The sequence below is a fragment of the Pituophis catenifer genome, unplaced genomic scaffold (genome assembly GCF_029215685.1).
Source record: "Pituophis catenifer annectens isolate HBS135680 unplaced genomic scaffold, rPitCat1.0.hap2 SCAF_2, whole genome shotgun sequence".
Taxonomy (NCBI): domain Eukaryota; kingdom Metazoa; phylum Chordata; class Lepidosauria; order Squamata; family Colubridae; genus Pituophis; species Pituophis catenifer.
Genome location: NW_027256882.1, coordinates 16,839,173 through 16,863,302, shown reverse-complemented (window position 1 = coordinate 16,863,302; position 24,130 = coordinate 16,839,173). Strand labels below are relative to the sequence as shown.

The 24,130-nt window shown below is 44.3% G+C and overlaps 1 protein-coding gene across 1 annotated transcript; it reads left to right on the top strand.

Moving 5' to 3' along the window:
• Positions 1-3,595: 3,595 nt before the first annotated feature.
• LOC139309915 (vomeronasal type-2 receptor 26-like) lies at positions 3,596-23,844 on the top strand. Its single transcript, XM_070934098.1, has 7 exons — positions 3,596-3,883; positions 6,527-6,699; positions 9,057-9,348; positions 9,677-10,486; positions 19,393-19,620; positions 20,687-20,813; positions 22,949-23,844. Exons 1-7 carry the CDS (start codon positions 3,596-3,598, stop codon positions 23,842-23,844), a joined length of 2,814 nt encoding a protein of 937 aa, XP_070790199.1.
• The last annotated feature ends 286 nt before the right edge of the window (positions 23,845-24,130 follow it).

The following is a 24,130-nucleotide window of genomic DNA, read 5'->3' as shown; positions in this document are numbered from 1 at the left end:
TTTATTTATTTATTTATTTATTTATTTATTTATTTATTTTTAATTTGATTTATATGCCGCCCTTCTCCGAAGACTCAGGGCGGCTTACAATGTGCTCAGCAATAGCCTTCATCCTTTTTGTATATATTTATACAAAGTCAGCTTATTGCCCCCACAACTGGGTCCTCATTTCACCTATCTTAGAAACGATGGAAGGCTGAGTCAACCTTGAGCCTTGGCGAGATTCGAACCCTGCAGTAATTGCAGGCAGCTGGTCTTAATAAGCTTAATAACAGGGTGCCTTAAACCCCTGTACTACCAAGGCTCTATTTATTTATTTATTTATTTATTTATTTATTTATTTATTTATTTATTTATCATTGAATTTTTATACTGCCGTTCTCCTGAAGGACTCAGAGCGGTGTACAGCCACAATAAAACAACATATAATACAAAATTTAAAAAAACAATTTAAAAACGTATTAAGTAATTTGGCCCCAGATTAAAACTCAAAGATTAAAACATCCATTACAAATCCTTATTAAGCCAGCCCAGCCTGTTGGAATAGTAAGGTCTTAAGGGCATGGCAAAAGGTACGTAGGTCAGGAATCATGCCTATCCCAGTGGGCAGTTCATTCCAGAGGGTGGGTGCCCCCACAGAGAAGGCTCTCCCCCTGGGGGTTGCCAGTCGACATTGTTTGACCGATGGCACCCTGAGGAGTCCCTCTCTGTGGGAGCGTGTTGGTTGGTGGGAGGTCATCGGTGGCAGAAGGTGATCTCATAAGTATCCTGGTCCTAAGCCATGGAGCACTTTGAAGATGGTAACCAGCACCTTGTATCGCACCCGGAAGACCCTGGGAGCCAGTGCAGCTCGCGCAGGAGAGGTGTTACATGGGTGTGACATGTCACTCCCATAATCACCCGCGCGGCCACATTCTGGACCAGTTGGAGCCTCCAAGTGCTCTTCAAGGGGAGCCCCATGTAGAGAGTATTACAGTAGTCGTGAGTGACTGTGCGCAGGGCATCCTGGTCCAGAAAGGGACGCAACTGATGAATCAGGCGAACCTGATAAAAAGCCCCCCTGGCCACAGCCATCATGTGATCTTCTAAAGACAGCCGTGCATCCAGGAGGACACCCAAATTGCAAGCCCTCTCTGGCGGGGGCTAGGGTCTCACCCCCAATAGCCATCGATGGAACCAGCTGGCTATATCGTGACACTGGGAGCCATAGCCACTCGGTCTTGGAGGGATTGAGTCTGAGTCTATTTCTCTCCATCCAGATCCGCATGGCCTCCAGGCATCGGGACATCACGACAAGGGCATCATTGGGGTGGTCCAGGGTGGAGCAACAATGGAACGTCATTCCATTGTAGACTGGATCTCATTGGTGCCTTAAAACACTAATGAAAGGCTGGGATCCAGTTTTCAACAGGTTCAGAAGTGGAATGGGAAAATTACTGGAACTCCCTTCTTTCCTTAAATCCTTTCTTCCTCCCTCCTTCTATTCTCTCTCAACAAATACATTGATAAAATCATGACATTAAAAAAATGGTATTAAGCTGTTCTAGACATCTACATACAATCATTCACACCAACAATTTTACCCAAACAATGCTTTTTGATTAAAGGGAGATCCTATTCTTGCTCTATTTCAGATGCAGACAAATGTACTAAATGTCCAGAAGATCAACATCCAAACACCAATCGAGTTCGCTGTATTCCTAAAATGAAAAGCTATCTTTCTTATGAGGAAAATCTGGGGATCATCCTGACTGCCATTGCCTTGTTCCTCTCTTTAATCACAGGCTTTGGTTTGAGGATCTTCATTAAATTCATGGAAACTCCCATTGTCAAAGCCAACAACCGGGGCCTCTCCTACATTCTCCTGGTCTCCCTCCTGCTTTCCATCTTGACCTCCTTCCTGTTCATTGGTCAGCCAAGGAGAATAACCTGCCTCCTCCGACAAACAGCCTTCAGCGTTATATTCTCACTTGCCATTTCTTCAATCTTGGCCAAAACCATCACAGTGGTGTTAGCCTTCTTGGCCACAAAACCAGGGAATAAAGTGCAGAAATGGTTGGGGAAAAGCTTGGCCAACTCCATTGTCCTTTCTTGTTCTGGCTTCCAAGTTGTCATCTGCAGCATCTGGTTGGGAACCTTTCCACCGTTCCCTGACTCTGACATGGACTCCCAACCTAGAGAGATCATCCTCCAATGCAATGAAGGTTCTGTCACCATGTTTTATATTGCCCTTGGGTACATGGGCTTCCTGTCTGCTGTCTGCTTCATGGTGGCTTTTCTGGCTAGGAATCTCCCTGGGGCCTTCAATGAAGCCAAGCTGATCTCCTTCAGCATGCTGGTCTTCTGCAGTGTCTGGGTGTCCTTTGTGCCAGCCTACCTGAGCACCAAGGGGAAGTACATGGTGGCTGTTCAGGTCTTCTCCATCTTGGCCTCCAGTGCTGGCTTGCTGGGCTGCATCTTCAGCCCCAAGTGTTACATTATCATTTTTAGGCCAGATCTGAATACCAAAGAACATCTGATGTCAAAATAAAGTAGAAAAATAAATTTTACAAATTGATTGTTTTCAGAAATGTCATTTCAAGAGCCTCCAACCCAATCCTACCTGGGCAGCCTAAGGTGTGGTTAGAAACCTCTCTTCTAAGGGAGGGGTGCTCCCTCACACGTTGAGCATTTCTGACCTCACAGTCAGCATTGCCAGTACAGAGGATGATGATGATGATGATGGTGATGATGATGATTTTATTTTTTATTTATTTATTTATTTATTTATTTATTTATTTATTTATTTATTTGATTGATTGATTAATTTCTATACCGCCCTTCTTCCGAAGGACTCAGGGCAGTGCCAGCCAACAGTAAAGCAAATCCGAAGACAAAATTTAAAAACATTTTAAAAACATATTAAACAATTGGCCTTAATCATTAAGAATAAACCCCAGTTAAAAATCATGTCTAGGACAGCCCACCTTGTTGGAATAATAGCGTCTTGAGGGCACGGTGAAAGGTGCGTAGGTCAGGGATCCTCCGTATCTCTGGGGGCAATTCGTTCCAGAGGGCATGTGCCCCCACAGAGAAGGCTCTCCCCCTGGGGGCCGCCAGTCGACACTGTTTGACCGACAGCACCCAGAGGAATCCCTTTCTGTGGAAGTGTATTGGCTGGTGGGAGGCTATCGGCATCAGAAGGCGGTCTCATAAGTACCCGGGTCCTAAGCCATGGAGTGCTTTAAAGATGGTCACCAGCACCTTGAATCGCACCCGGAAGACCACTAGGAGCCAGTGCAGCTCGCGCAGGAAGGATGTTACATGGGTGCGCCAAGTCGCTCCCATAATCATCCGCGCGGCCGCATTCTGGACCAGTTGGAGCCTCCGAGTGCGTTTCAAGGGGAGCCCCATGTAGAGAGCATTACAGTAGTCCAGACGGGAACTGACGAGGGCATGAGTGACCGTGAGCAAGGAGTCCCGGTCCAGAAAGGGGCGCAACTGGTGAATCAGACAAGCCTGATGAAACCCCCTCCCCGGCCACAGCTGTCACATGCTCTTGTAGGAGATCATCCTACAATGTAATGAAGGAATGTTTTATATTGCCCTTGGGTACATGGGCTTCCTATCTGCTGTCTGCTTCATGGTGGCTTTTCTGGCTAGGAATCTCCCTGGGGCCTTCAACAAAGCCAAGCTGATCTCCTTCAGCATGCTGGTCTTCTGCAGCGTCTGGGTGTCCTTTGTGCCCGCCTACCTGAGCACCAAAGCGAAATACACGGTCGCTGTTCAGGTCTTCTCCATCTTGGCCTCCAGTGCTGGACTGCTGGGCTGCATCTTCTTCCCTAAGTGCTATTTTATCATCCTGACGCCAGAGCTAAACACTAAGGAACATCTCATGATAAAAGTAGGGAAGCGAGAGAAAAATTGTTTCTTAGGTGCCTTTTTAAATGATTCATTGCATTGATTATTGGCTTCTGTCTGTCACAAATCTTTGATTCTCCTGGATAAAATGTCTGTTCTCTTTACTGTGCCTCTCTGCCTTTGAAATGATGCATTAAGGAAGGTCTTTTTGGTCCTGTCCAGAGAAAACATTGGGTTATTTTCCAGTTCTTTTCCTGCAAAATTTGAAAAGGTAGCTGTGCATTTGTAAGAAAAGCAGTGGATACTGCTGGATTCTGATCAGAAAGTCTTACTTGGGGAATTTAATGCTGGAGAACTCAAAGAATGTGGCCTATCCATGTAAGGGGATGGAAATTTGGGGAATTTTGTACCAGAAATTTGGGGAAGGAAATTTGTACCAGAAATACCGTATTTTTTGGAGTATAAGATGCACGGGAATATAAGACACAGCTTTTTAGGGAGGAAAATGGGGGGGGGTGGATCTGCCTACGAGGTATTCATCTGGCTAGCATCCTTACTCTGGTCAGCTTCAGCACATTAGTTTGCTGGGTTTTTATCTCCTGCTTGGGGATAAAAAACAGCTTCTAAGGCACAGCTGAGAGGAAGCAGCAATGAGAAAAGCAGGCAAAGCACAGGGGGAGATCGCTTCACTCTGCTAGCACCTAGTCAGGGCTGAAAAAAAGCTTCTAAAGAACAGCTGAGAGTCGGAGCGCCTCGTTAAAGCACAGTGGAGAGTAGAGGGAGCAGGCAAAACTGGGAAGATCACTCACTCGTGCCTCATTAGTGCCTCGTTAGGGCTGGAAAAAAGCTTCAAAAAAGCTATAAGTATAAGACACACCCAAATTTTCAGCCTCTTTTTTTTTGGGGGGGGGGAATACTCCAAAAAATACGGATTAGATGGGCTGGTTTCTTCCAGGAAATAGCCGAACTAGAATTCTTGGTGGAAGAAGTAGAAAGTCCCTTTATCTGGAATGGCTGATATCTAATGAGGCATGCCATTTGGCCCTTTTGCAGCTCGGAATTGAGGAAGCTCCTCCATGAAGTTTTCTGCCCAATCTCATCAAGAAGAGATTAACTCTGCAATTTTAGAGGATGACTCCATTGGCCTCTGTCCCTCTGATCGTCCTGGACCACCTGTCCATCTCTGACAGAGTAGTTCCTCTGAGTGGCAGGTTAGACAAGCCCTCCTTTCCGCCCTTCTAAGGTTCCTGTGAAAATTTCTTACAATAAACCAAAGCTATGTAACTCTGTCTAATATGATTTCTTTTATCAATGTCTTCCACAACTTGGGCATCCTTTAGATGTGGAAGTTTAACTCCCCAAATTCTTAGCAAGCTAGTTTATAGGGGTCTAAGACAATTTGCTGTGGCCAACTCGCTACAGCCAACTTGCTGTGGGGCAACTCACTGCAGGACAACTCCCTGTGGGGCAACTCGCCACAGCCAACTTGCTGTAGGACAAGAGTATACTAATATCAAAGAAATGGTGGAATAGAATCATTTAAAAAAGGATACAGAAGGAGGGACAAAATGAAATGTGAATGGCAACAATTAAAATAATTTTATTTATTTTAAATAATAAAATTGAATTGTTAAATTGTCCCACAGTGAGTTGGCTCATTTTCAGAGTTTTACCCTATTCATGATTCTCTTCCCATTGGGCACCTACCTGTTGACTCTGTAGGAGGTTAGCACACACCCCTTTCCTAGAAGAATGAAATATTTTGTGAAATATTAAAAAGGCAGAATATTATGTTTCCCTGGATGGGAAATGGAGAAGTACATTTTAAAGACAAAGCAGCTCCTACCTTCCTGCCCCCCACCCTTAATTAATGGGCCAGAGGTAGAAACTCAATCTTTGACAATAGGACCCATCTGCAACACAATAGCAACAGAAACTAACACAATGGGACCCATCTAGGACAGAAACCCACCACATGGCACCTGGGAAGATTACACCAGCCAGTAAGGTTAGCTAAGACTCCCACCCCCTGGGAGTCTGACAACCAATCAGGATACTCTTTCTGGGCCCCAGGAAGTTCAAAGCCAGAGAGAGCATAAAACCCGGGGACTCGCTGTATCTCACCCTCTTTTTGTGTTCAGGAACTCAAACCATGTGCTCCTGTCCACCATTAAACCATCTTTCCAAGCAGTCTCCATGTTTCAAGTGTCTTTTTCCCCACTTGGAGCTGAACCCAGAAGGATATTTCTTCCTACAACTCACTCAGAGTTTAGAGAGGTGATCCTTACAGCCATTATCCAAATCATAGTGATTTAGTTGTTGTTTTGATGCTAAATCTCTAAAGTCATTTTGGGTAGCTTTCAGGTGTCACACAAACAGCAATAATATGCTTTCACCTTGACATTACATCAAAACTTTGTTGGCAAATGTCTTTGCACTGGAAAATATTGATGGCCGAAATGGAGAAAGAAAAAAGCTGGACAGGTGCTTTTTTATATAGGCAACAGTTGTGTTTGCTCCCCTCTCCTTCAGACATGTGGCCTCGGCTGGACTCTGTCTGGATTAGGAATCTTCTGAAGCTTCTGTCTTGGAGGAGGGGTTTGGTTTCTTTAAAGCAGACCCCTGTCTGGAGACTCTATCAGGAACAAAAGTCATGTTGGTATTTCTCCTGTTTCTGCTACCCCAGGCAGTCTTGGGGAGTCTCAAAGCCAAATGCCTTCTGACTTTGAAGAAGGATGAGGTGCACCCACAGAACTATTACAGACCAGGAGAGTTTCACATTGGGGGCATCGTCTCTGCAACAAAGGCTGATTTTCTATCACTACGCTTTAACAAATCTCCTTTGACTCAATTTGATGGGTAAGTCAAAGTTCCTGCACAGCATGAGAGCCACACCATTCCACCCTGATTTCTAACAAGTTCCAGTCTCATCTCTTCCAATGAAAGGTCTGATCTGCAAGTTTTTTTCTCTCTCTCTTCTTACTTCATCCTTGAGGATTCATTTCCACTCTGCAGCTGTTGAGCCTGATTTGAAATTTTTATTTATTTTTTATTTTTATTTTATTTTTTATTTATTTTTGTCAAGCATGTATAAGATAACAGATAAAAGTATAAACATGATTATGAATGCATGAAATGGATACAAATAAATGGGGATAGTAGGACAGAGATGGTAGGCACCCCGGTGCACTTCTGCACGCCCTCTTAATGGATCTCTTAGGAATGGGGTGAGGTCAACAGTAGACAGTCTAAGGTTAAAGTTTTGGGGGGGTTGGGGAAGAAACCACAGAGTCAGGTAGTGCATTCCAGGCATTGACCACTCTGTTGCTGAAGTCATATTTTCTGCAATTGAGTTTGGAGAGGTTTACCTTAAGTTTGTATCTATTGTGTGTTTGTGTATTGTTGTGGTTGAATCTGAAGTAGTCATTGACAGGTAGGACATTGTAGCAGATAATTTTATGTATTACACTTAGGTCAGACCGAAGGTGGTGTAGTTCTAAGTTGTCTAAGCCAAAAATTTCAAGCCTGGTGGCATAAAGTATTCTCTTGTGGGTAGAGGAGTGGAGGACTCTTAGCATGAAATATCTCTGGACTCTTTCAATTGTATTGATGTCCAATATGCAGTGCGGGTTCCAGGCAGATGAGCTGTGTTTGAGATAGCAAATTCTCAAATAAATCTATAAGATCTTCTATTTTTCTTGATTTTGAAGAACAAGCATCCACTTTTCTTGACATCCTATGAGCAGAGCAGGACTGTGGATGGAGAAGACAGAGTGGTCCTTCCCTTCCAGCCCTCCCTTATCCAACAAAGCAGTCAACATGGCTACAAAAACGGGGGAATGTTGCATTTTCCCCTGCAATAAAAATGAGTTAACCACCACAATTTTTGTTCCATCCCCAAAATCACTAATTAAATAAATGAATCCCAGATCAGAATTGGCTTGCCATACATGTGTGTATCCCATTTGAGTGAATGCCAGGCATTCTAGCTGGACGATCACTTAAATTAAGTCTCCATTGTAGAAATATGGACAATGTAAACTTCTCCAGAAATTTAGTAATAAATAAGACTTCACATGATGTTAACAATCATGGTTGCTCATTTTGTTTGTGTGTCTGTGTACTTTAATGATCTTATATTTCATATGGAAGAATAGGTCACTGTCCAAATATTAAATATTTGGAATGTAACCTAAAAATTTGAAGAAACTAGAATTCCATTGATTGGGAGTTCTGCACACAAATTAGAAAAGAGTGATAGTAGAGGGATTTTGTATATGGTAAGTTCAGGAAGATTATTATATGCAGAATGATGGAAGAATAATGAAACTCCCACACTGGAGGACTGGATTGTGGAAATGTCAGAATTTGCAGAAATGACAAATTATCTGTTGAAAAGAAGGTTGGGATTCAGAGAAGAGCAACCAAGATGATTAGGGGACTGGAGGCTAACTGGGCATGTCTAGTCTAGTGAAGAGAACATCCAGGGGAGACATGATAGCAGTGTTCCAATATTTGAGGGGCTGCCACAGAGAAGAGGGGGGTCAAGCTATTTTCCAAGGCACCTGAAGGCCAGACAAGGAATAATGGATGGAAACTGAACAAGGAGAGAGTCAACCTGGAAATAAGGAGAAATTTTCTGACAGTGAGAACAATCAACCAATGGAACAGCTTGCCCCCAGAAGTTGTGGGAGCTTCATCACTGGAAGCTCTTAAGAAGAGACTGGACTGCCATCTGTCAAAAATGGTGTAGGGTATGCTTGAGTGGATGGTTGGACTAGATGACCTACAAAGTTCTTTCCAACTCTGTTAATCTGTATCTGTAACTTTCTGTTTTTAATTTCTTCTACCTTTTCTTCTTCCTCTCTTCCCTTCCTTCCTTTCTTTGACTAATTTTTTAATTTATGTAACATTCTTAATAAATATAAATCTTAAAAAAAGAATTAGACAAAGCTAATAATAATTAGATTATTTCAGACATGATGTATTCGGTATCTGACAATAAAATTGAAATACTCCAGAGTTACAACCAAATAGGTGAGATATTTTTGGAGATTTGGAAAAAAAAATATCCGTACACAATTTTTTTAAAAAATCAATACACAATTAAATTCTCCAAACTTCTCAGTCTTGGATGGATTAAAAATATCATTGTTCAAAGGGGTTAATTAAATGTTCTTTCCACTGATTATGTTCCAATATATTCATATTTTCAGGATTGCATCAACAGAGTACTGGAAATTGCTATCCTTCCTTTTTGCCATCTGGGAGATTAACAAGAATCCCAATATTTCATTCAATGTCACTCTGGGTTACAACATCTATGAAAATTATTTCAGTGCACAAATGACCTCAGAGGCTTTGCTGGACCTGCTTTCGGAGGGGGAGGTCAATGTTCCCAACTACAGCTGTAGAAGGCAAAGAAACACCGTGGCTGTTCTTGAAGAGGCTGATACTGACATCTCCATCCAGATTTCAACCATATTAGCCACCCACAAAATCCCTCAGGTGTGTCTTTGCCTGAGAAGATGAATTTTTAGTCATGCATGTTTCTTTTACACCTTCTGTTATCAATGAAAAGCAAAGTTCTAGTATAGGAATTGTATAAAGGATGAAGGACAAGAACCTGAGCAGACATACCTCCTGCATGGCATTCTTAATGCAGATTTTGCATGTCTACTGGCCATTGGGAAGAACAAAATGCTAACTGAAGGGAGAAGAGAAGCAATGTTAAAGTAAAATGACCAGAGACTCCCTACAAAAGTGGACAATTCCTCCATTAGGGCTAAATTTTTGGATTTATGGGTTTATAGAGTTTCCTTTGTTTCCTTTTCAGATCAGTCACAGTTTTATTTCCCAGATTCCAAGTGATAAAACTCAGCTTCCTTTCTTCTACCCAATGCTCCCACCTGAAGAACTTCAGTACACGGGGATGGTGAAGCTGGTCCTCCATTTCAGGTGGAACTTGGTGGGTCTCCTTGCTCCAGACACTGAGAATGGACAAAGGTTCACGAGGACATTGATTTCCATGCTGATAAAGAATGGCATTTGTCCAATTTTATCACAAACCTTTTCTCCGTCTTCTAGGAAAGTCTTCAAAGACTGGAATTTATACCTCAATTGGAGAAAGGCGAATGTCTACATGTATGGTGCTGACATGAATACATTCAATATAGGGGTTTTCATTATGCACGATATATTTGGAACACTTACTGAACCTCTTAAAGGAAAAGTCCTGATCACCACCGTACGCTGGGACTTCACAATTTATTTGAAAGATAACTACCTTCCCACTCAATATATTCATAGTATTTTTTTCTTTCTTATGAAGAGAAATCAAATGGCAAAGTATGGTGGTTATCAGCAGTTTTATTCTTTCATGTTTCATCTTGTAAAGAACTCCTTGCTGTGTTCTTATACCAAAGATGCCTTTTCGGTGAAAGTCTGGAGAAGGTGCAGGGAGAGAGAAGAACTGGAGACTCTGAGAAAAGAGGAGATGGACCCGATCCTGGTTCTCGATAGCCATTTCATTTACAACACAATCTGGGCTGTGACACGGGCCATAAATGCTGCATGTTTATCCAGACCCAGAAGGACATTTAAAGGTGTTAACAACATGAAAGCTCCAATGCTGAAGGCATGGCAGGTATTTCTTTTCTATTGCACAGCTGCCCATTTTATGTTTATTGATGTATATTTTAATTAGTTGGCCTCCCATCTTATCACAGGATAACTCATTGCAGTTGAGAATCCATTTTATTATTATTATTATTATTATTATTATTATTATTATTATTATTAATTTATTAATTTATTAATTTATTTATTTATTTATTTTGTTATACTGCCCTTCTCCCGAAGGACTCGGGGTGGTGAACAGCCAGCAGATAAAATGCAGAAAATACAAAAATTAAAAAAATATTAAAAATCAATTAAATTAATTTGGCCCATAGTTAAAACACCCCCATATTAAAAAAAACCCATAGTTTAGCAATTTAAAATTAAAGCAACTTAAAAAATATGGTCAGGTCAGCCCAGCTTGATGAAACAAAAACGTCTTTAAAGCACGGCGGAAAGTGTGCAGATCTGGGATCCGCCATATCTCCAGGGGCAACTCGTTCCAGAGGGTCAGTGCCCCCACAGAGAAGGCTCTTCCCCTGGGGGCTGCCAGCCGACATTGTTTGGCCCATGGAACCCTGAGGAGCCCCTCTCTGTGGGAGCGTACTGGTCGGTGGGAGGCTACTGGCGGCAGAAGGCAGTCTCGTAAATACCCTGGACCTAAGCCATGGAGTGCTCTAAAGGTGTTAACCAATACCTTGAAGCGCACCTGGACAACCACTGGGAGCCAGTGCAGCTCACGTAGGAGAGGTGTTACATGGGAGCACCAAGTCGCCCCCCATCACCACCCACACAGCCGCATTCTGGACCAGTTGGAGCCTCCGGGTGTTCCTCAATGGAAGCCCCATGTAGAGAGCATTACAGTAGTCCAAGCGGGACGTGACGAGGGCATGAGTGACCGTGCATAAGGCATCCCAATCCAGAAAGGGACGCAACTGGTGTATCAGGTGAATCTGATAAAAAGCCCCCCTGGCCACAGCCGTCATATGCTCTTCCAAAAACAGCCGTGTATCCAGGAGGACACCCAAGTTGCGAGCCCTCTCTGTGTGGGCCAACGACTCACCCCCAAAAGTCAGCGATGGTACCAACTGATTATATCGGGATGCCGGAAGCCACAGCCACTCGGTCTTGGATTGGTTGAGCCTGAGCATGTTTCTCCCATCTAGATCCCATGGCCTTCAGGCACCGAGACATCACATCAAGCACATCGTTGGGGTGGTCCGGGGTGGAGATCTACAGCTGAGTATCATCAGCATACAGATGACACTTCACCCCGAAACCACAGATGATCTCACCCAGCGGCTTCACATAAATGTTGAACAGAAGGGGCGAGAGAACCGATCCTTGTGGCACCCCACACACAAGGCGCTTCAAGGTCGATCTCTGCTCCCCTGTCAACACGAACTGCGACTGGTCGGAGAGGAAGTAGGAGAACCACTGCAACACGGTGCCCCCTATCCCCAACCCCTCCAGTTGGCACAGCATGATAACATGGTCGATGGTATCAAAAGCTGCTGAGAGATCTAACAGGACCAGGACAGAGGAACAACCCCTGTCCCGAGCCCTCCAGAGATCATCCACCAACGCGACCAATGCCATTTCTGTGCTGTGCCCAGGACTGAAACCTGACTGGAATGGATCTAGATAAACCGTTTCCTCCAGGAACCGGGGAAACTGTCATGCCACCACACTCTCAACAACCTTCGCCACAAAGCGAAGGTTGAAGACAGGACGATAATTTGCTAATACAGCTGGGTCCAGGGAAGGCTTCTTAAGGAGGGGCCTCACCACTGCCTCCTTCAAGGTGGTGGGGAAGTTACCCTCGCTCAGAGAAGCATTGATAATCCCCTGGAGCCAGCCTTGTGTAACCTCCCGGGAAGCCAGTACCAACCAGGAGGGACATGGGTCCAGTAAACATGTGGCCATGCTAAGCCTGCCCAGAATCCTGTCCACATCCTCGGGAGCCACAGGGTCAAACTCCTCTCAAATGACATTCTCAAGGCCCGCCTTCATCACCCCACCTGAAACTACCCAGTCAGAGTCCAATCCTTCCTGAATCTGAGCGATTTTGTCATACAGATATTGCACAAAGTCCTCAGCTCTTCCGTGTAAGGGATTGTCCCTCACTCCCTGATTTTACCATTATAAACTGGGTTACTATTCTGATATATATAAAAATTAAATTAATCCCAACTTTCTATTTCTCTTCCTTTTGTACTTGTTTCATCCTGCTCATTTATTTTATTTTTATACTCCTTTTAATAGCTACTTGGTAAATATATATATATATTGCCTCCAGCCTCTTTCTTCTTGGACTTTTTTCTTCATAAGCAGGAGCACAGACTGGAATTCATCAAGAATCATAACATACAGTATAACACTTAATGATATTTATAGGGTACAAATAAGCAATCAAATGATATTAGGAAACAGTCAATATAAATCGTAAGGATACCAGTAACAAGGTTACAGTCATACAGTCAAGTGGGAGGAGATGGATGATAGGAATGCTGAGAAGATTAATAGTAATAGTAATGCAGACTTAGTGAATAATTTGACAGTGTTGAGGGAATTATTTGTTTAGCAGAGTGATGGTATTCGGGAAAAAACTGTTCTGGTGTCTTCTTGTTCTGGTGTGCAATGCTCTATAGTGTCGTTTTGAGGGTAGTATACAGGTCCTCAATGGAAGGCAGGTTGGAAGTAATTATTTTTTCTGCAGTTCTAGTTATTCGCTGAAGTCTGTATTGCAGAGCCAAACCAGACAGTTGTAGAGGTGCAGACTCAATAATTCCTCTGTAGAACTGGATCAGCAGCTCCTTGGGCAGTTTGAGCTTCCTGAGTTGGCTCAGAAAGAACATTCTTTGTTGTGCTTTTTTGATGACATTTTTGATGTTAGGTGTCCATCTACAGTTTTAAAAAAGTGTTCTGCAAATATTAGGCAGTCTAACACTTTTGACCAACTCACCTACTGGGTAGGCCCTCTGTTCCATGACAGCCTTGACTCAGAATGGGTCTCATCTAGAGGTAGGCTGCTGCCGGTTCGGACCGGTTTGGGCAAACCAGTAGTTCTGGCCACTGGCTGGGTCTGTCCACCCACCCCGATGCTATCCTATCCGATATATCTCACTCTTTCCAGAAGGTGCACGCACATTTTCAGTTCCGCACTAGGCGAACCGGTTGTTAAATTATGTAAAGCTCACCTCTGGTCTCATCCCTTGACTAAGAACCCCTTTGATTCCTCTCCCCCTATTCAAAACTCTCAGTAGCATCAGAAACATCAAACAGTCTCATCAGGATATGGAGAAACAATTTCCGATCCCTGAGCCCATCTTATCGGAGGAAGAAGGCTCCGAACATGAAGGAGAGGAGCTGGCCAGGCCTCCCTCTCCAGGCCCCTCCTCTCTGGCAATGCCTCAGGTGTCTGCCGAGGGAGAGGAGATTGACCAGGAGCCAGGTGTCTCCGATGACAGCGATGAGGGGGATAAGTCGTTCCTGGATCCACGCCAACGAAGGCGAGATAAATGTTTGCAGCAGATGAGGAGGCATGCCAGGGATTAAGCTGAGTTACTGGACCACACCCCACAGGCTATATAAGAGAGTGTGGTGGCCATTTAGACTCTGTGACGGACAAAGCTAACTTCTAGCTAGTCACTTTGTACAACGCCTGATCTGCTGAAGGTTTCATGTTTGAGCTGGACTGTTTTGAAAACTGTGTGTATTAGTTGGTGTTATCTGGTGGAGGAACATCCCTCTTCTTGTAGTAAAGCACTTGGCAGATGGTTATCGTATTGTTGCCAAGTTCCTGATAACGAATAATATCAATAATGATATTGTGTGTGCCCAGTACTTCTTTAACCCCCGGCTGGCTGTTTGTGTGTGTGTGGGGACGGGGACAGAACAGGTCTCTTCTCCATGCCAAGTGATCCATCTGTCAGATTCGGGTTAATGTCAGGGTTCCAAGTAACACCCTCAATGAAAGAAAACTCCAAAGCCTGAGTTTCCTCAAAGTTACATTTTATTAGAGATATCATATTGGCACATCTGGGAAACCTGAATCTGAAAGCTTTCAAGGTTTCCCCACCCAAAGGAAAGTTCAAGTCCCTGCCCAGCACCCACATGTCCATCACATGGTCCAATCAAAACACCATCCCAACTGGAGATGCCTCCCAGTTCCAACCTCCCAGGTGCAGGGTGAGATGGCCTTGACTTTCTGAGAAAGGAATTGTCGAGCCCTGCCGGAGCTCACCATTGCTGGGGGGGTCTGTGTGGCTGCAAAAACGTCACCCATATGGAATGGGGAGCTGAGCAGCGGATGGAAATTTCGAAGCGTGAGATGGCACGGTACACACAGCGATCCCTGAACCCATCAACCTCCCACTCGGTTCCTGGTCACCAACGTTTGATGACATCAGAACTTACGCGATCACTAAACAGCTGATCAGGGGGGAGTGGTTGGGATACTAAGTGCCGGATGCTGGTTTCGAAGTTAAGTTTGGGATAAATAGCACTGTGCAGCATTTGCGCACAGCGCTGACATTGAACCAACCATCCGACTTGTGCTTTGCTTTTGGTTGTGAATCTACAATACCATTAGTAAAATTTGCAATCTCATCCCTGCTTGTGGTGATTTGTTATGTTCACGGCTCGAGACGAAAGACTAGCCAAGAGAAAGTCGGCGCTCCCTTCTTATTTCTACCCCAGACGTCAGTTGGCTTCCTCAACTCAATGGCTGATTGAAGGTTTGGAGAATGGCAGAGGGGACGGTTCTGGAGGGACTGGAGATGGAGAAGGAGTTTGAAGTGGAGGCAGAGGAGCGACTACTTGAGGAAGAGGCTAAAGGAAGCGCTGAGCAATCGGTGGTGAAACCGAAGGTCAGGCAGCCCAAGAGCGAGGTTCGCCCAAAGGAAGAGGGTCTCCTGGGACAGAAAACGCGAGCTGGACAGCGGTCCACAGGGGAGTGGTGGCACAGCTCTGCTCTCCTCGGCCCACGGATGCCAACACCCCCTCGTTTAGGAACCTCTTTCCAGGGATGGAGGGAGAGGCGTTGGATGGACGATGATGAAGGAGAATGAGGATATGCAATAGGTCCTGTTCCTAGTACTATGGACATATTATGGGAGCATTTCGGGGAGGCAGGCTTTCACGACGCCCTGTTGTGGCAACCATGGGTTACTGTCTTGGAACTTCCAGGGCCCTCTTAGCAAGACATGGGGGTGACCAGTTTGGAGACCCAGTTCCATCTCACTAGTCCTAAATTGCAAGCGGACTGGGCAACTAGTCGAACAGTGGACCAACACCCGGCATCCTGGGACCAGGGGTCGTCGTTGGGGGAACATGCCATTGGACATGGCTCTGAACCCCAGCCATCACAATTAGTGGTTCAACCTCCTGTCGGGGGTCAAGGTGTTTCGAGAGGGCGACACAGGCAGGATAGGAGGGGTCCCAGTGCGGTGCAGTCCCTGGGTCCATTGTCATGGCCTCCAGGTCCTCCTCCAGGGGTGTGGACTCCTCAGGTTGTCTGCGGCCCACCTGCTCTACAGGCCTTTCCCCATTTCAAGTAGTATATGGCAGAGACTTTTCAGCTATTCCAGAACTGGATCCACCATCAACAGATGGTGACACCCCAAGTGGGTGGGTGGAGAAAATCCACCACGTATGGCCAAGTGTAAAGATAGCTTTACAAAAAGCGGCAGACGAGTACAAAACATATGCCGATAGGAAAAGAGCGGATCCAAAATCATTTCAAGTGGGAGATAAAGTCTATCTGTCGACTAAATATCTCAAACTTAGGTTGCCTAGTAGGAAGTTAGGACCAAAGTATTTAGGGCCTTTTCCAATAACCCGGATAATCAACCCCATTACTGTAATTCTTAAACTACCCCCTCTTTTAAGCAGAATATACCCTGTTTTTCATAGTAGCCTGTTGAAGCCCGTGACGGTAGAGACACCCAGTACCTCTTCTAATCCACCGGGTCCGGTACATACGGATCAGTATGAAATAGATTGGATATTGGACTCCAGGATTCGTAGGGGGGTTCTTCAATATCTAGTGCGATGGAAGGGATATCCTGTCACACAGGCGACATGGGTGGCAGCACCTGATGTCCACGCTGCCAGATTAATAAGGCGGTTCCATCGCAAATATCCAGACAAACCAGATGCAAGGACTTAACAGTTTATTACCATTAACATCTGCACTCTCCATTTATAGGTGGGCTCCTGGTAGGGGGGAGCCGCCTGTCGAGCCCTGCCGGAGCTCGCCATTGCTGGGGGGGGTCTGGGAGGCTGCAAAGACATCACCCATATGGAATGGGGAGCCAAGCAGTGGATGGCAGTTTCGAAGCGCGAGATGGCACAGCATACACAGCGATCCCTGAACCCATCAACCTCCCACTTTGTTCCTGGTCACCAATGTTTGATGACGTCGGGACTTACACAACCGCTAAACAGCTGATCAGGGGGGAGTGGTTGGGATACTAAATGCCAGATGCTGGTTTCAAAGTTAAGTTTGGGATAAATAGCGCTGTGCAGCATTTGCGCACAGCGCTGACTTTGAACCAACCATCCGACTTGTGCTTTGCTTTTGGCTGTGAATCTACAATACCATTAGTAAAATTTGCAATCTCATCCCTGCTTGTAGTGATTTGTTACATTCGCGGCTTGAGACGAAAGACAAGCCGAGAGAAATTTTATTATGACTAAGTATTACCCATGCTCCATACTATCCCCCCTTCCAGTTCCCCTCACTAGGAAATGTGGCAGGCCTGAAGGCAAAATGACAGAAATGACTTCCACGCCTGACACCATCTTCATCTCAATGCAGAGTTTCACAAACACAATGTACTAGTAGAGCAACGGCCCCCCATAGTCATCCTCAAGGTCATCAGAGATTTTTCTCTTAATGATCTGCCCATTGACCTGCAAATCAGTTGTTTAGAGCATTGTTTCTGTGTGGGGAATTTCTTTTCACTTTGGCTTCATTGGCAGAATTCCTTCAGTGGGCTTGAGCACAGCATCCATTTCCTTTAGGGTTTTAAATTTGGCCCTCATTAGTGGGAGCTACCGGATTGCATCAAACTAAGGACACTCTGGATGTTTTCTTTTTGCTACACTTCCCATTGGTTTTCTATCCTCTGCAGTGACAATTATGAATGGGAAGAGATAAAGGGCACTTCCCTTGTTTTCTTTTTTTAAAAAAATATTTTTATTATACATTTTCTTTATTATATATCACACCACATTTTCAGTTTTGCAATGCCAGTGTACTGGCTGTATCAAGTCCTTTTTAAATACAACTAGTATTATACACCCTGAGTATAACCATTATTCTTGTAGTCATACAATATAGTCTCTTTTAAATATTCCTGGCTGGTCCCCCCCTTCTCTCCCCTCCCAGGAGTCCCCACACAGCCCGTTTTGGATGCAGGTAAGTGCAGGGTGTGCACAGAGGTTTGGGGAGGGTGAAAAATGGGCCTATCAGAAGTTCAGGAGGGCCTCCAGAGCCTAGGGAGGCAGTTTTTGCCATTTCAGAGGCTCGAGAAAAACTTCCGGAGCCCGGGCAGGGCAAAAACGCCACCACCATCACCCCGCCATGGTGCAGGACACCGACTAGGCTACGCCCACCATGGCCATGCTCACCCAGCAACTGAGCAGAGAACCCCTTGCTAAAATTTTTAAAGCCCACCCCTGTACATAATGTTCTACCAGGGGTGAAATCCAGCAGGTTCTGACAGGTTCTGGAGAACCAGTAGCGGAAATTTTGAACAGTTTGGAGAATCATCAAATATCACCTCTGGCTGGTCCCAAAGTGGGGAGGGAATGGAGATTTTACAGCATCCTTCCCCTGTCACGCCCACCAAGCTATGCCTACAGAACCGGTAGTAAAAAAATTTGGATTTCACCACTTTGTATGTCATAGTTATAACCATTATTTTCATAATTGTACCATAACACACTATACCTTTATCATTCTATATGTTTTAATCTATAATCCCGTACAATCCGATATTACTGTTACTTACTATATCTACTCTTATATATATATCTATATAACTGTGTCTATTTCTATTTTGTTGATCTTCTTTCGTTATTAAGTTACTAATCTCTGCACCTGTTATCTAACTATTTTTTTTAAAAAAATGATTTATATGCCGCCCTTCTCCAGAGACTCAGGGCGGCTTACAATGCGTTAAGCAATAGCCTTCATACTTTTGTATATTTATACAAAGTCAGCTTATTGCCCCCACAAACTGGGTCCTCAATTTACCTACCTTAGAAAGGATGGAAGGCTGAGTCAACCTTGAGCCTGGTGAGATTCGAACTTACAGTAATTGCAGACAGCTGGTGTTAATCACAATGCTATCAGTCTGCTGAGCCACCAGGCCCAGTTTGTACAGTAAGTGCCCATGTTGCATAATTATCAGATTTCTCTCCATCTTTAAGTTCCATTGTTAACCTGTCCAATTTGGCTACCTTTTCGTCTATAGGTATAGACGATATACTTTTTTCTATATTTTTTCTATATTTTTCCAAAATTGGAAAAATGACTATACTTTTGTTTTTCCAATTTTGTGCATATGTGATTCTAGCTGCTGTTACTACATGTAACATTAAGTATGTGATTCTTTTATTGTATTTTCCGAGTAGTATACCCAATAAGAATAGTTCTGGTTTTAGATCTATTTGTTGTGCTGCCATGTCTTCTAACCACCTTTCAGTCTTTGACCAATATTTTTTTGCCGTTGGACAGATCCACCACATATGATAGTAGGATCCTGGTACCTGATTTCAGAGTCATTCTTGGTTCTTCTAATGGGATGTTTATGGTATATTCCATAGGACACAGGCCTTCAGTGCAGCCCAAGACTCTATGGAGTCTTGCGCTAGAGCTTTCTCTGTCCTGTGTAACGCTGTTCATTTTCTCTTCCATTCCAGCTTCATTCTTTCCTTCAGACTTCTCAGTTTCATAATAATTCCATCGATGGGGTATATTTGGATGAGAGAGGAGAGCTAGTAGCAGACCTGGACATTGTAAACACAGTGATTTTCTCCAATAAATCTGTTAGCAAAGTGATAGTTGGGAGTCTAGAAAGACAGGGATCCTTGGATTTCAACGTCAACATCTACAAGAATGCTACTGCAAAGATGGAACTGCTGAACAAGGTGGGGAAAAGATTTTTTTTTTTAATTTGATTTATATGCCGCCCTTCTCCGAAGACTCAGGGCGGCTTACAATGTGTTAAGCAATAGCCTTCATACTTTTGTATATTTATACAAAGTCAGCTTATTGCCCCCACAACTGGGTCTCAATTTACCTACCTTAGAACGGATGGAACGCTGAGTCAACCTTGAGCCTGGTGAGATTTGAACTGATGTAATTGCAGACAGCTGGATGTTAATAACGGTGCTTAGTCTGCAGAGCTATCCAGGCTCTTTATTGTATCCTTTATTGTATCCTTCTGGTAGTCTTACCAAGAGGATTGCAGAGTTGAGGCAGGAAAAGTCATCCAAGTTATCCCAGAGAGGAAAGAGATTCTATGGTTAGATGTTCAGGTATCTCTGAGAAAAAATATTCTTAACTATACCAGTTAAATGTTTATCAGTCTTCTGCAAGGGAGCTAGGTTTAAGTCATGGGACAATTGACTTTGCCAAAGAAGAAAATTCATTCAATTTTGTCAGAGTGCTTGTAGCATGAGACAACCCAGGAGCAAAATACAGTACACAGAGGTTTGTATTACAAACAGTAGCTTATATACAAGACTTACATACACGTGGTAGGCACATACCAGACAAACATTCAGTCTTCTTCAACTCTACACGGAGAACTACAATGCAAATACATGAGGAGACAGAGAGAGAGAGACACCTTCTCATGGCCTCCCTTATATAGACAGCAGCAATAACCATGCTGAATCATCCTCATTTCATCATTCTGGTCCACAGCCTTACGTCAGCTGGTCAGCTTTAAATTGTCATTACCCTGACAAATTTTCCCATGATTATTTACATTAGGAATTTAAATTACTCTTTTTTTAGAATGGGAAAACTTAGAAGTAGGCAAAACCAAAGCAGCAAAATCAGTTCGATGAGCTCAAAGTTTTGGGGAGGCTTCAAATTTAGCAAGGCTAAACCTTGAACTGGAGATCTCCAAACTTTGACATTTTGCTTCTTTTTGGAAATACAATAATTCATTTTGTGGATGTTATCTCTTTCCCTCTCTCTGCCCAGCCCCTGCCCCCTTCCAGATGTGTGGAAAGCTGCCCTCCTGGGTTCATGAAGGTGGCTCAGGAAGGGAAGCCCATCTGCTGCTACAATTGTCGTCCTTGCGCAGAAGGATCCATCTCCACCCTGGAAGGTGGGTGATAGCAAGAGAAAGGGGGCAGACTTTGGAGATGACCACAGATCTTGGGATTTTCTACGAACATACATTTTGAAAGGCTTGACCAGAGTGTGTCCCACCTCTTTGAGTCTGGATCGAGGTATTGTAGGGAGTCATGCACCCGGCCTCGAAAACATGGCTAAATAGGAGAGTTTTACATCTGAGAGGGCCCAGGCGGGCCCACCTGGAGTCGCTGCTATTGGTTCATCCAAATTGGTCTCAATCAGCTGAATGCCACCTCTGTGCTGGAGGCGTTTTTTTAAAAGTCATTGTCTGAGTTATGGCCCATGATCAGGACAGGAGAGGAACCATGAGTTGGGACTGAGACAAACTTCCTTCTTTTTTTTTTTTTTAATTTATTTATTTTTTTAATTTGATTTATATGTCGCCCTTCTCCGGAGACTCAGGGCGGCTTACAATGTGCTAAGCAATAGCCTTCATCCTTTTGTATATTTATACAAAGTCAGCTTATTGCCCCCACAACTGGGTCCTCAAGTTACCTACCTTAGAAAGGATGGAAGGCTGAGTCAACCTTGAGTCTTGGCGAGATTCGAACCTGCAGTAATTGCAGGCATCTGGTCTTAATAACCAGCTTAATAACAGAGTGCCTTAGACCACTGTACTACCAAGGCTCTTCTTGACTTTAAGATGGTCTTTCTGCTTATACAAAAGAGAGGGATGCATTTTGATGTCCTCACTCCCTATTTAACTCATCTTCAAGGGGAACTCCACCTGTCTTTCTCCATGGCAAAAATAGGGTTCATCCACTTCAGCTGGCATAAGCTATGCTAGGCGATCATTCACATGAACTTTTATTTATTTATTTATTTATTATTGAATTTTTATACTGCCGTTCTCCTGAAGGACTCAGAGCGGTGTACAGCCACAATAAAACAACATATAATACAAAATTTAAAAAACAATTTAAAAACGTATTAAATAATTTGGCCCCAAATTAAAACTCAACGATTAAAACACCCATTACAAATCCTTATTAAGCCAGCCCAGCCTGTTGGAATAGAAAGGTCTTAAGGGCATGGCAAAACGTACATAGGTCGGGAATCATGTCTATCCCGGGGGGCAGTTCATTCCAGAGGGCGGGTGCCCCCACAGAGAAGGCTCTCCCCCTGGGGGTTCCAGTCGACATTGTTTGACTGACGGCACCCTGAGGAGTCCCTCTCTGTGGGAGCGTGTTGGTCGGTGGGAGGCCATCGGTGGCAGAAGATGATCTCATAAGTATCCCGGTCCTAAGCCATGGAGCGCTTTGAAGATGGTAACCAGCACCTTGAATCGCATCTGGAAGACCACTGGGAGCCAGTGCAGCTCACGCAGGAGAGGTGTTACATGGGTGTGCCATGTCACTCCCATAATCACCCGCGCGGCCACATTCTGGACCAGTTGGAGCCTCCAAGTGCTCTTCAAGGGGAGCCCCATGTAGAGAGCATTACAGTAGTCCAGACGGGAAGTGACGAGGGCATGAGTGACAGTGCGCAGGGCATCCTGGTCAGAAAGGGACGCAACTGGTGAATCAGGCGAACCTGATAAAAAGCCCCCCTGGCCACAGCCGTCATGTGATCTTCTAAAGACAGCCGTGCATCCAGGAGGACACCCAAATTGCAAGCCCTCTCTGGGGGGGGTTAGGGTCTCACCCCCAATAGCCATCGATGGAACCAGCTGGCTATATTGTGACGCCGGGAGCCATAGCCACTCGGTCTTGGAGGGGTTCAGTCTGAGTCTATTTCTCCCCATCCAGATCCACACGGCCTCCAGGCATCGGGACATCACGTCAAGGGCATCATTGGAGTGGTCCAGGGTGGAGCAACAATGGAACGTCATTCCATTGTAGACTGGATCTCATTGGTGCCTTAAAGCACTAATGAAAGGCTGGGATCCAGTTTTCAACAGGTTGATAAGTGGAATGGGAAAATTACTGGAACTGCCTTCTTTCCTTAAATCTTTTCTTCCTCCCTCCTTCTATTCTCTCTCAACAAGACATTAAAAAAATGGTATTAAGCTGTTCTAGACATCTACATACAATCATTCACACCAACAATTTTACCCAAACAATGCTTTTTGATTAAAGGGAGATCCTATTCTTGCTCTTTTTTCAGATGCAGACAAATGTACTAAATGTCCAGAAGATCAACATCCAAACACCAATCGAGTTCACTGTATTCCTAAAATGAAAAGCTATCTTTCTTATGAGGAAAATCTGGGGATCATCCTGACTGCCATTGCCTTGTTCCTCTCTTTAATCACAGGCTTTGGTTTGAGGATCTTCATTAAATTCATGGAAACTCCCATTGTCAAAGCCAACAACCGGGGCCTCTCCTACATTCTCCTGGTCTCCCTCCTGCTTTCCATCTTGACCTCCTTCCTATTCATTGGCCAGCCAAGGAAAATAACCTGCCTCCTCCGACAAACAGCCTTCAGCATTATATTCTCACTTGCCATTTCTTCAATCTTGGCCAAAACAATCACAGTGGTGTTAGCCTTCTTGGCCACAAAACCAGGGAATAAAGTGCAGAAATGGTTGGGGAAGAGCTTGGCCAACTCCATTGTCTTTTCTTGTTCTGGCTTCCAAGTTGTCATCTGCAGCATCTGGTTGGGAACCTGTCCACCGTTCCCTGACTCTGACATGGACTCCCAACCTAGAGAGATCATCCTCCAATGCAATGAAGGTTCTGTCACCATGTTTTATATTGCCCTTGGGTACATGGGCTTCCTGTCTGCTGTCTGCTTCATGGTGGCTTTTCTGGCTAGGAATCTCCCTGGGGCCTTCAACGAAGCCAAGCTGATCTCCTTCAGCATGCTGGTCTTCTGCAGTGTCTGGGTGTCCTTTGTGCCAGCCTACCTGAGCACCAAGGGGAAGTACATGGTGGCTGTTCAGGTCTTCTCCATCTTGGCCTCCAGTGCTGGCTTGCTGGGCTGCATCTTCAGCCCCAAGTGTTACATTATCATTTTTAGGCCAGATCTGAATACCAAAGAACATCTGATGTCAAAATAAAGTAGAAAAATAAATTTTACAAATTGATTGTTTTCAGAAATGTCATTTCAAGAGCCTCCAACCCAATCCTACCTGGGCAGCCTAAGGTGTGGTTAGAAACCTCTCTTCTAAGGGAGGGGTGCTCCCTCACACGTTGAGCATTTCTGACCTCACAGTCAGCATTGCCAGTACAGAGGATGATGATGATGATGATGGTGATGATGATGATTTTATTTTTTATTTATTTATTTATTTATTTATTTATTTATTTATTTATTTATTTGATTGATTGATTAATTTCTATACC

What these genes read in the sequence shown, in the direction of transcription:
- LOC139309915 (XM_070934098.1), top strand. Translation starts at nt 3,596, where the DNA reads ATGGGCTTCCTATCTGCTGTCTGCTTCATGGTGGCTTTTCTGGCTAGG. An exon ending in CCTTTGACTCAATTTGATGG is followed by an intron (nt 6,700 to 9,056) that starts GTAAGTCAAAGT and finishes TCATATTTTCAG; the next exon opens with GATTGCATCAACAGAGTACT. An exon ending in AGATGGAACTGCTGAACAAG is followed by an intron (nt 19,621 to 20,686) that starts GTGGGGAAAAGA and finishes CTCTCTGCCCAG; the next exon opens with CCCCTGCCCCCTTCCAGATG.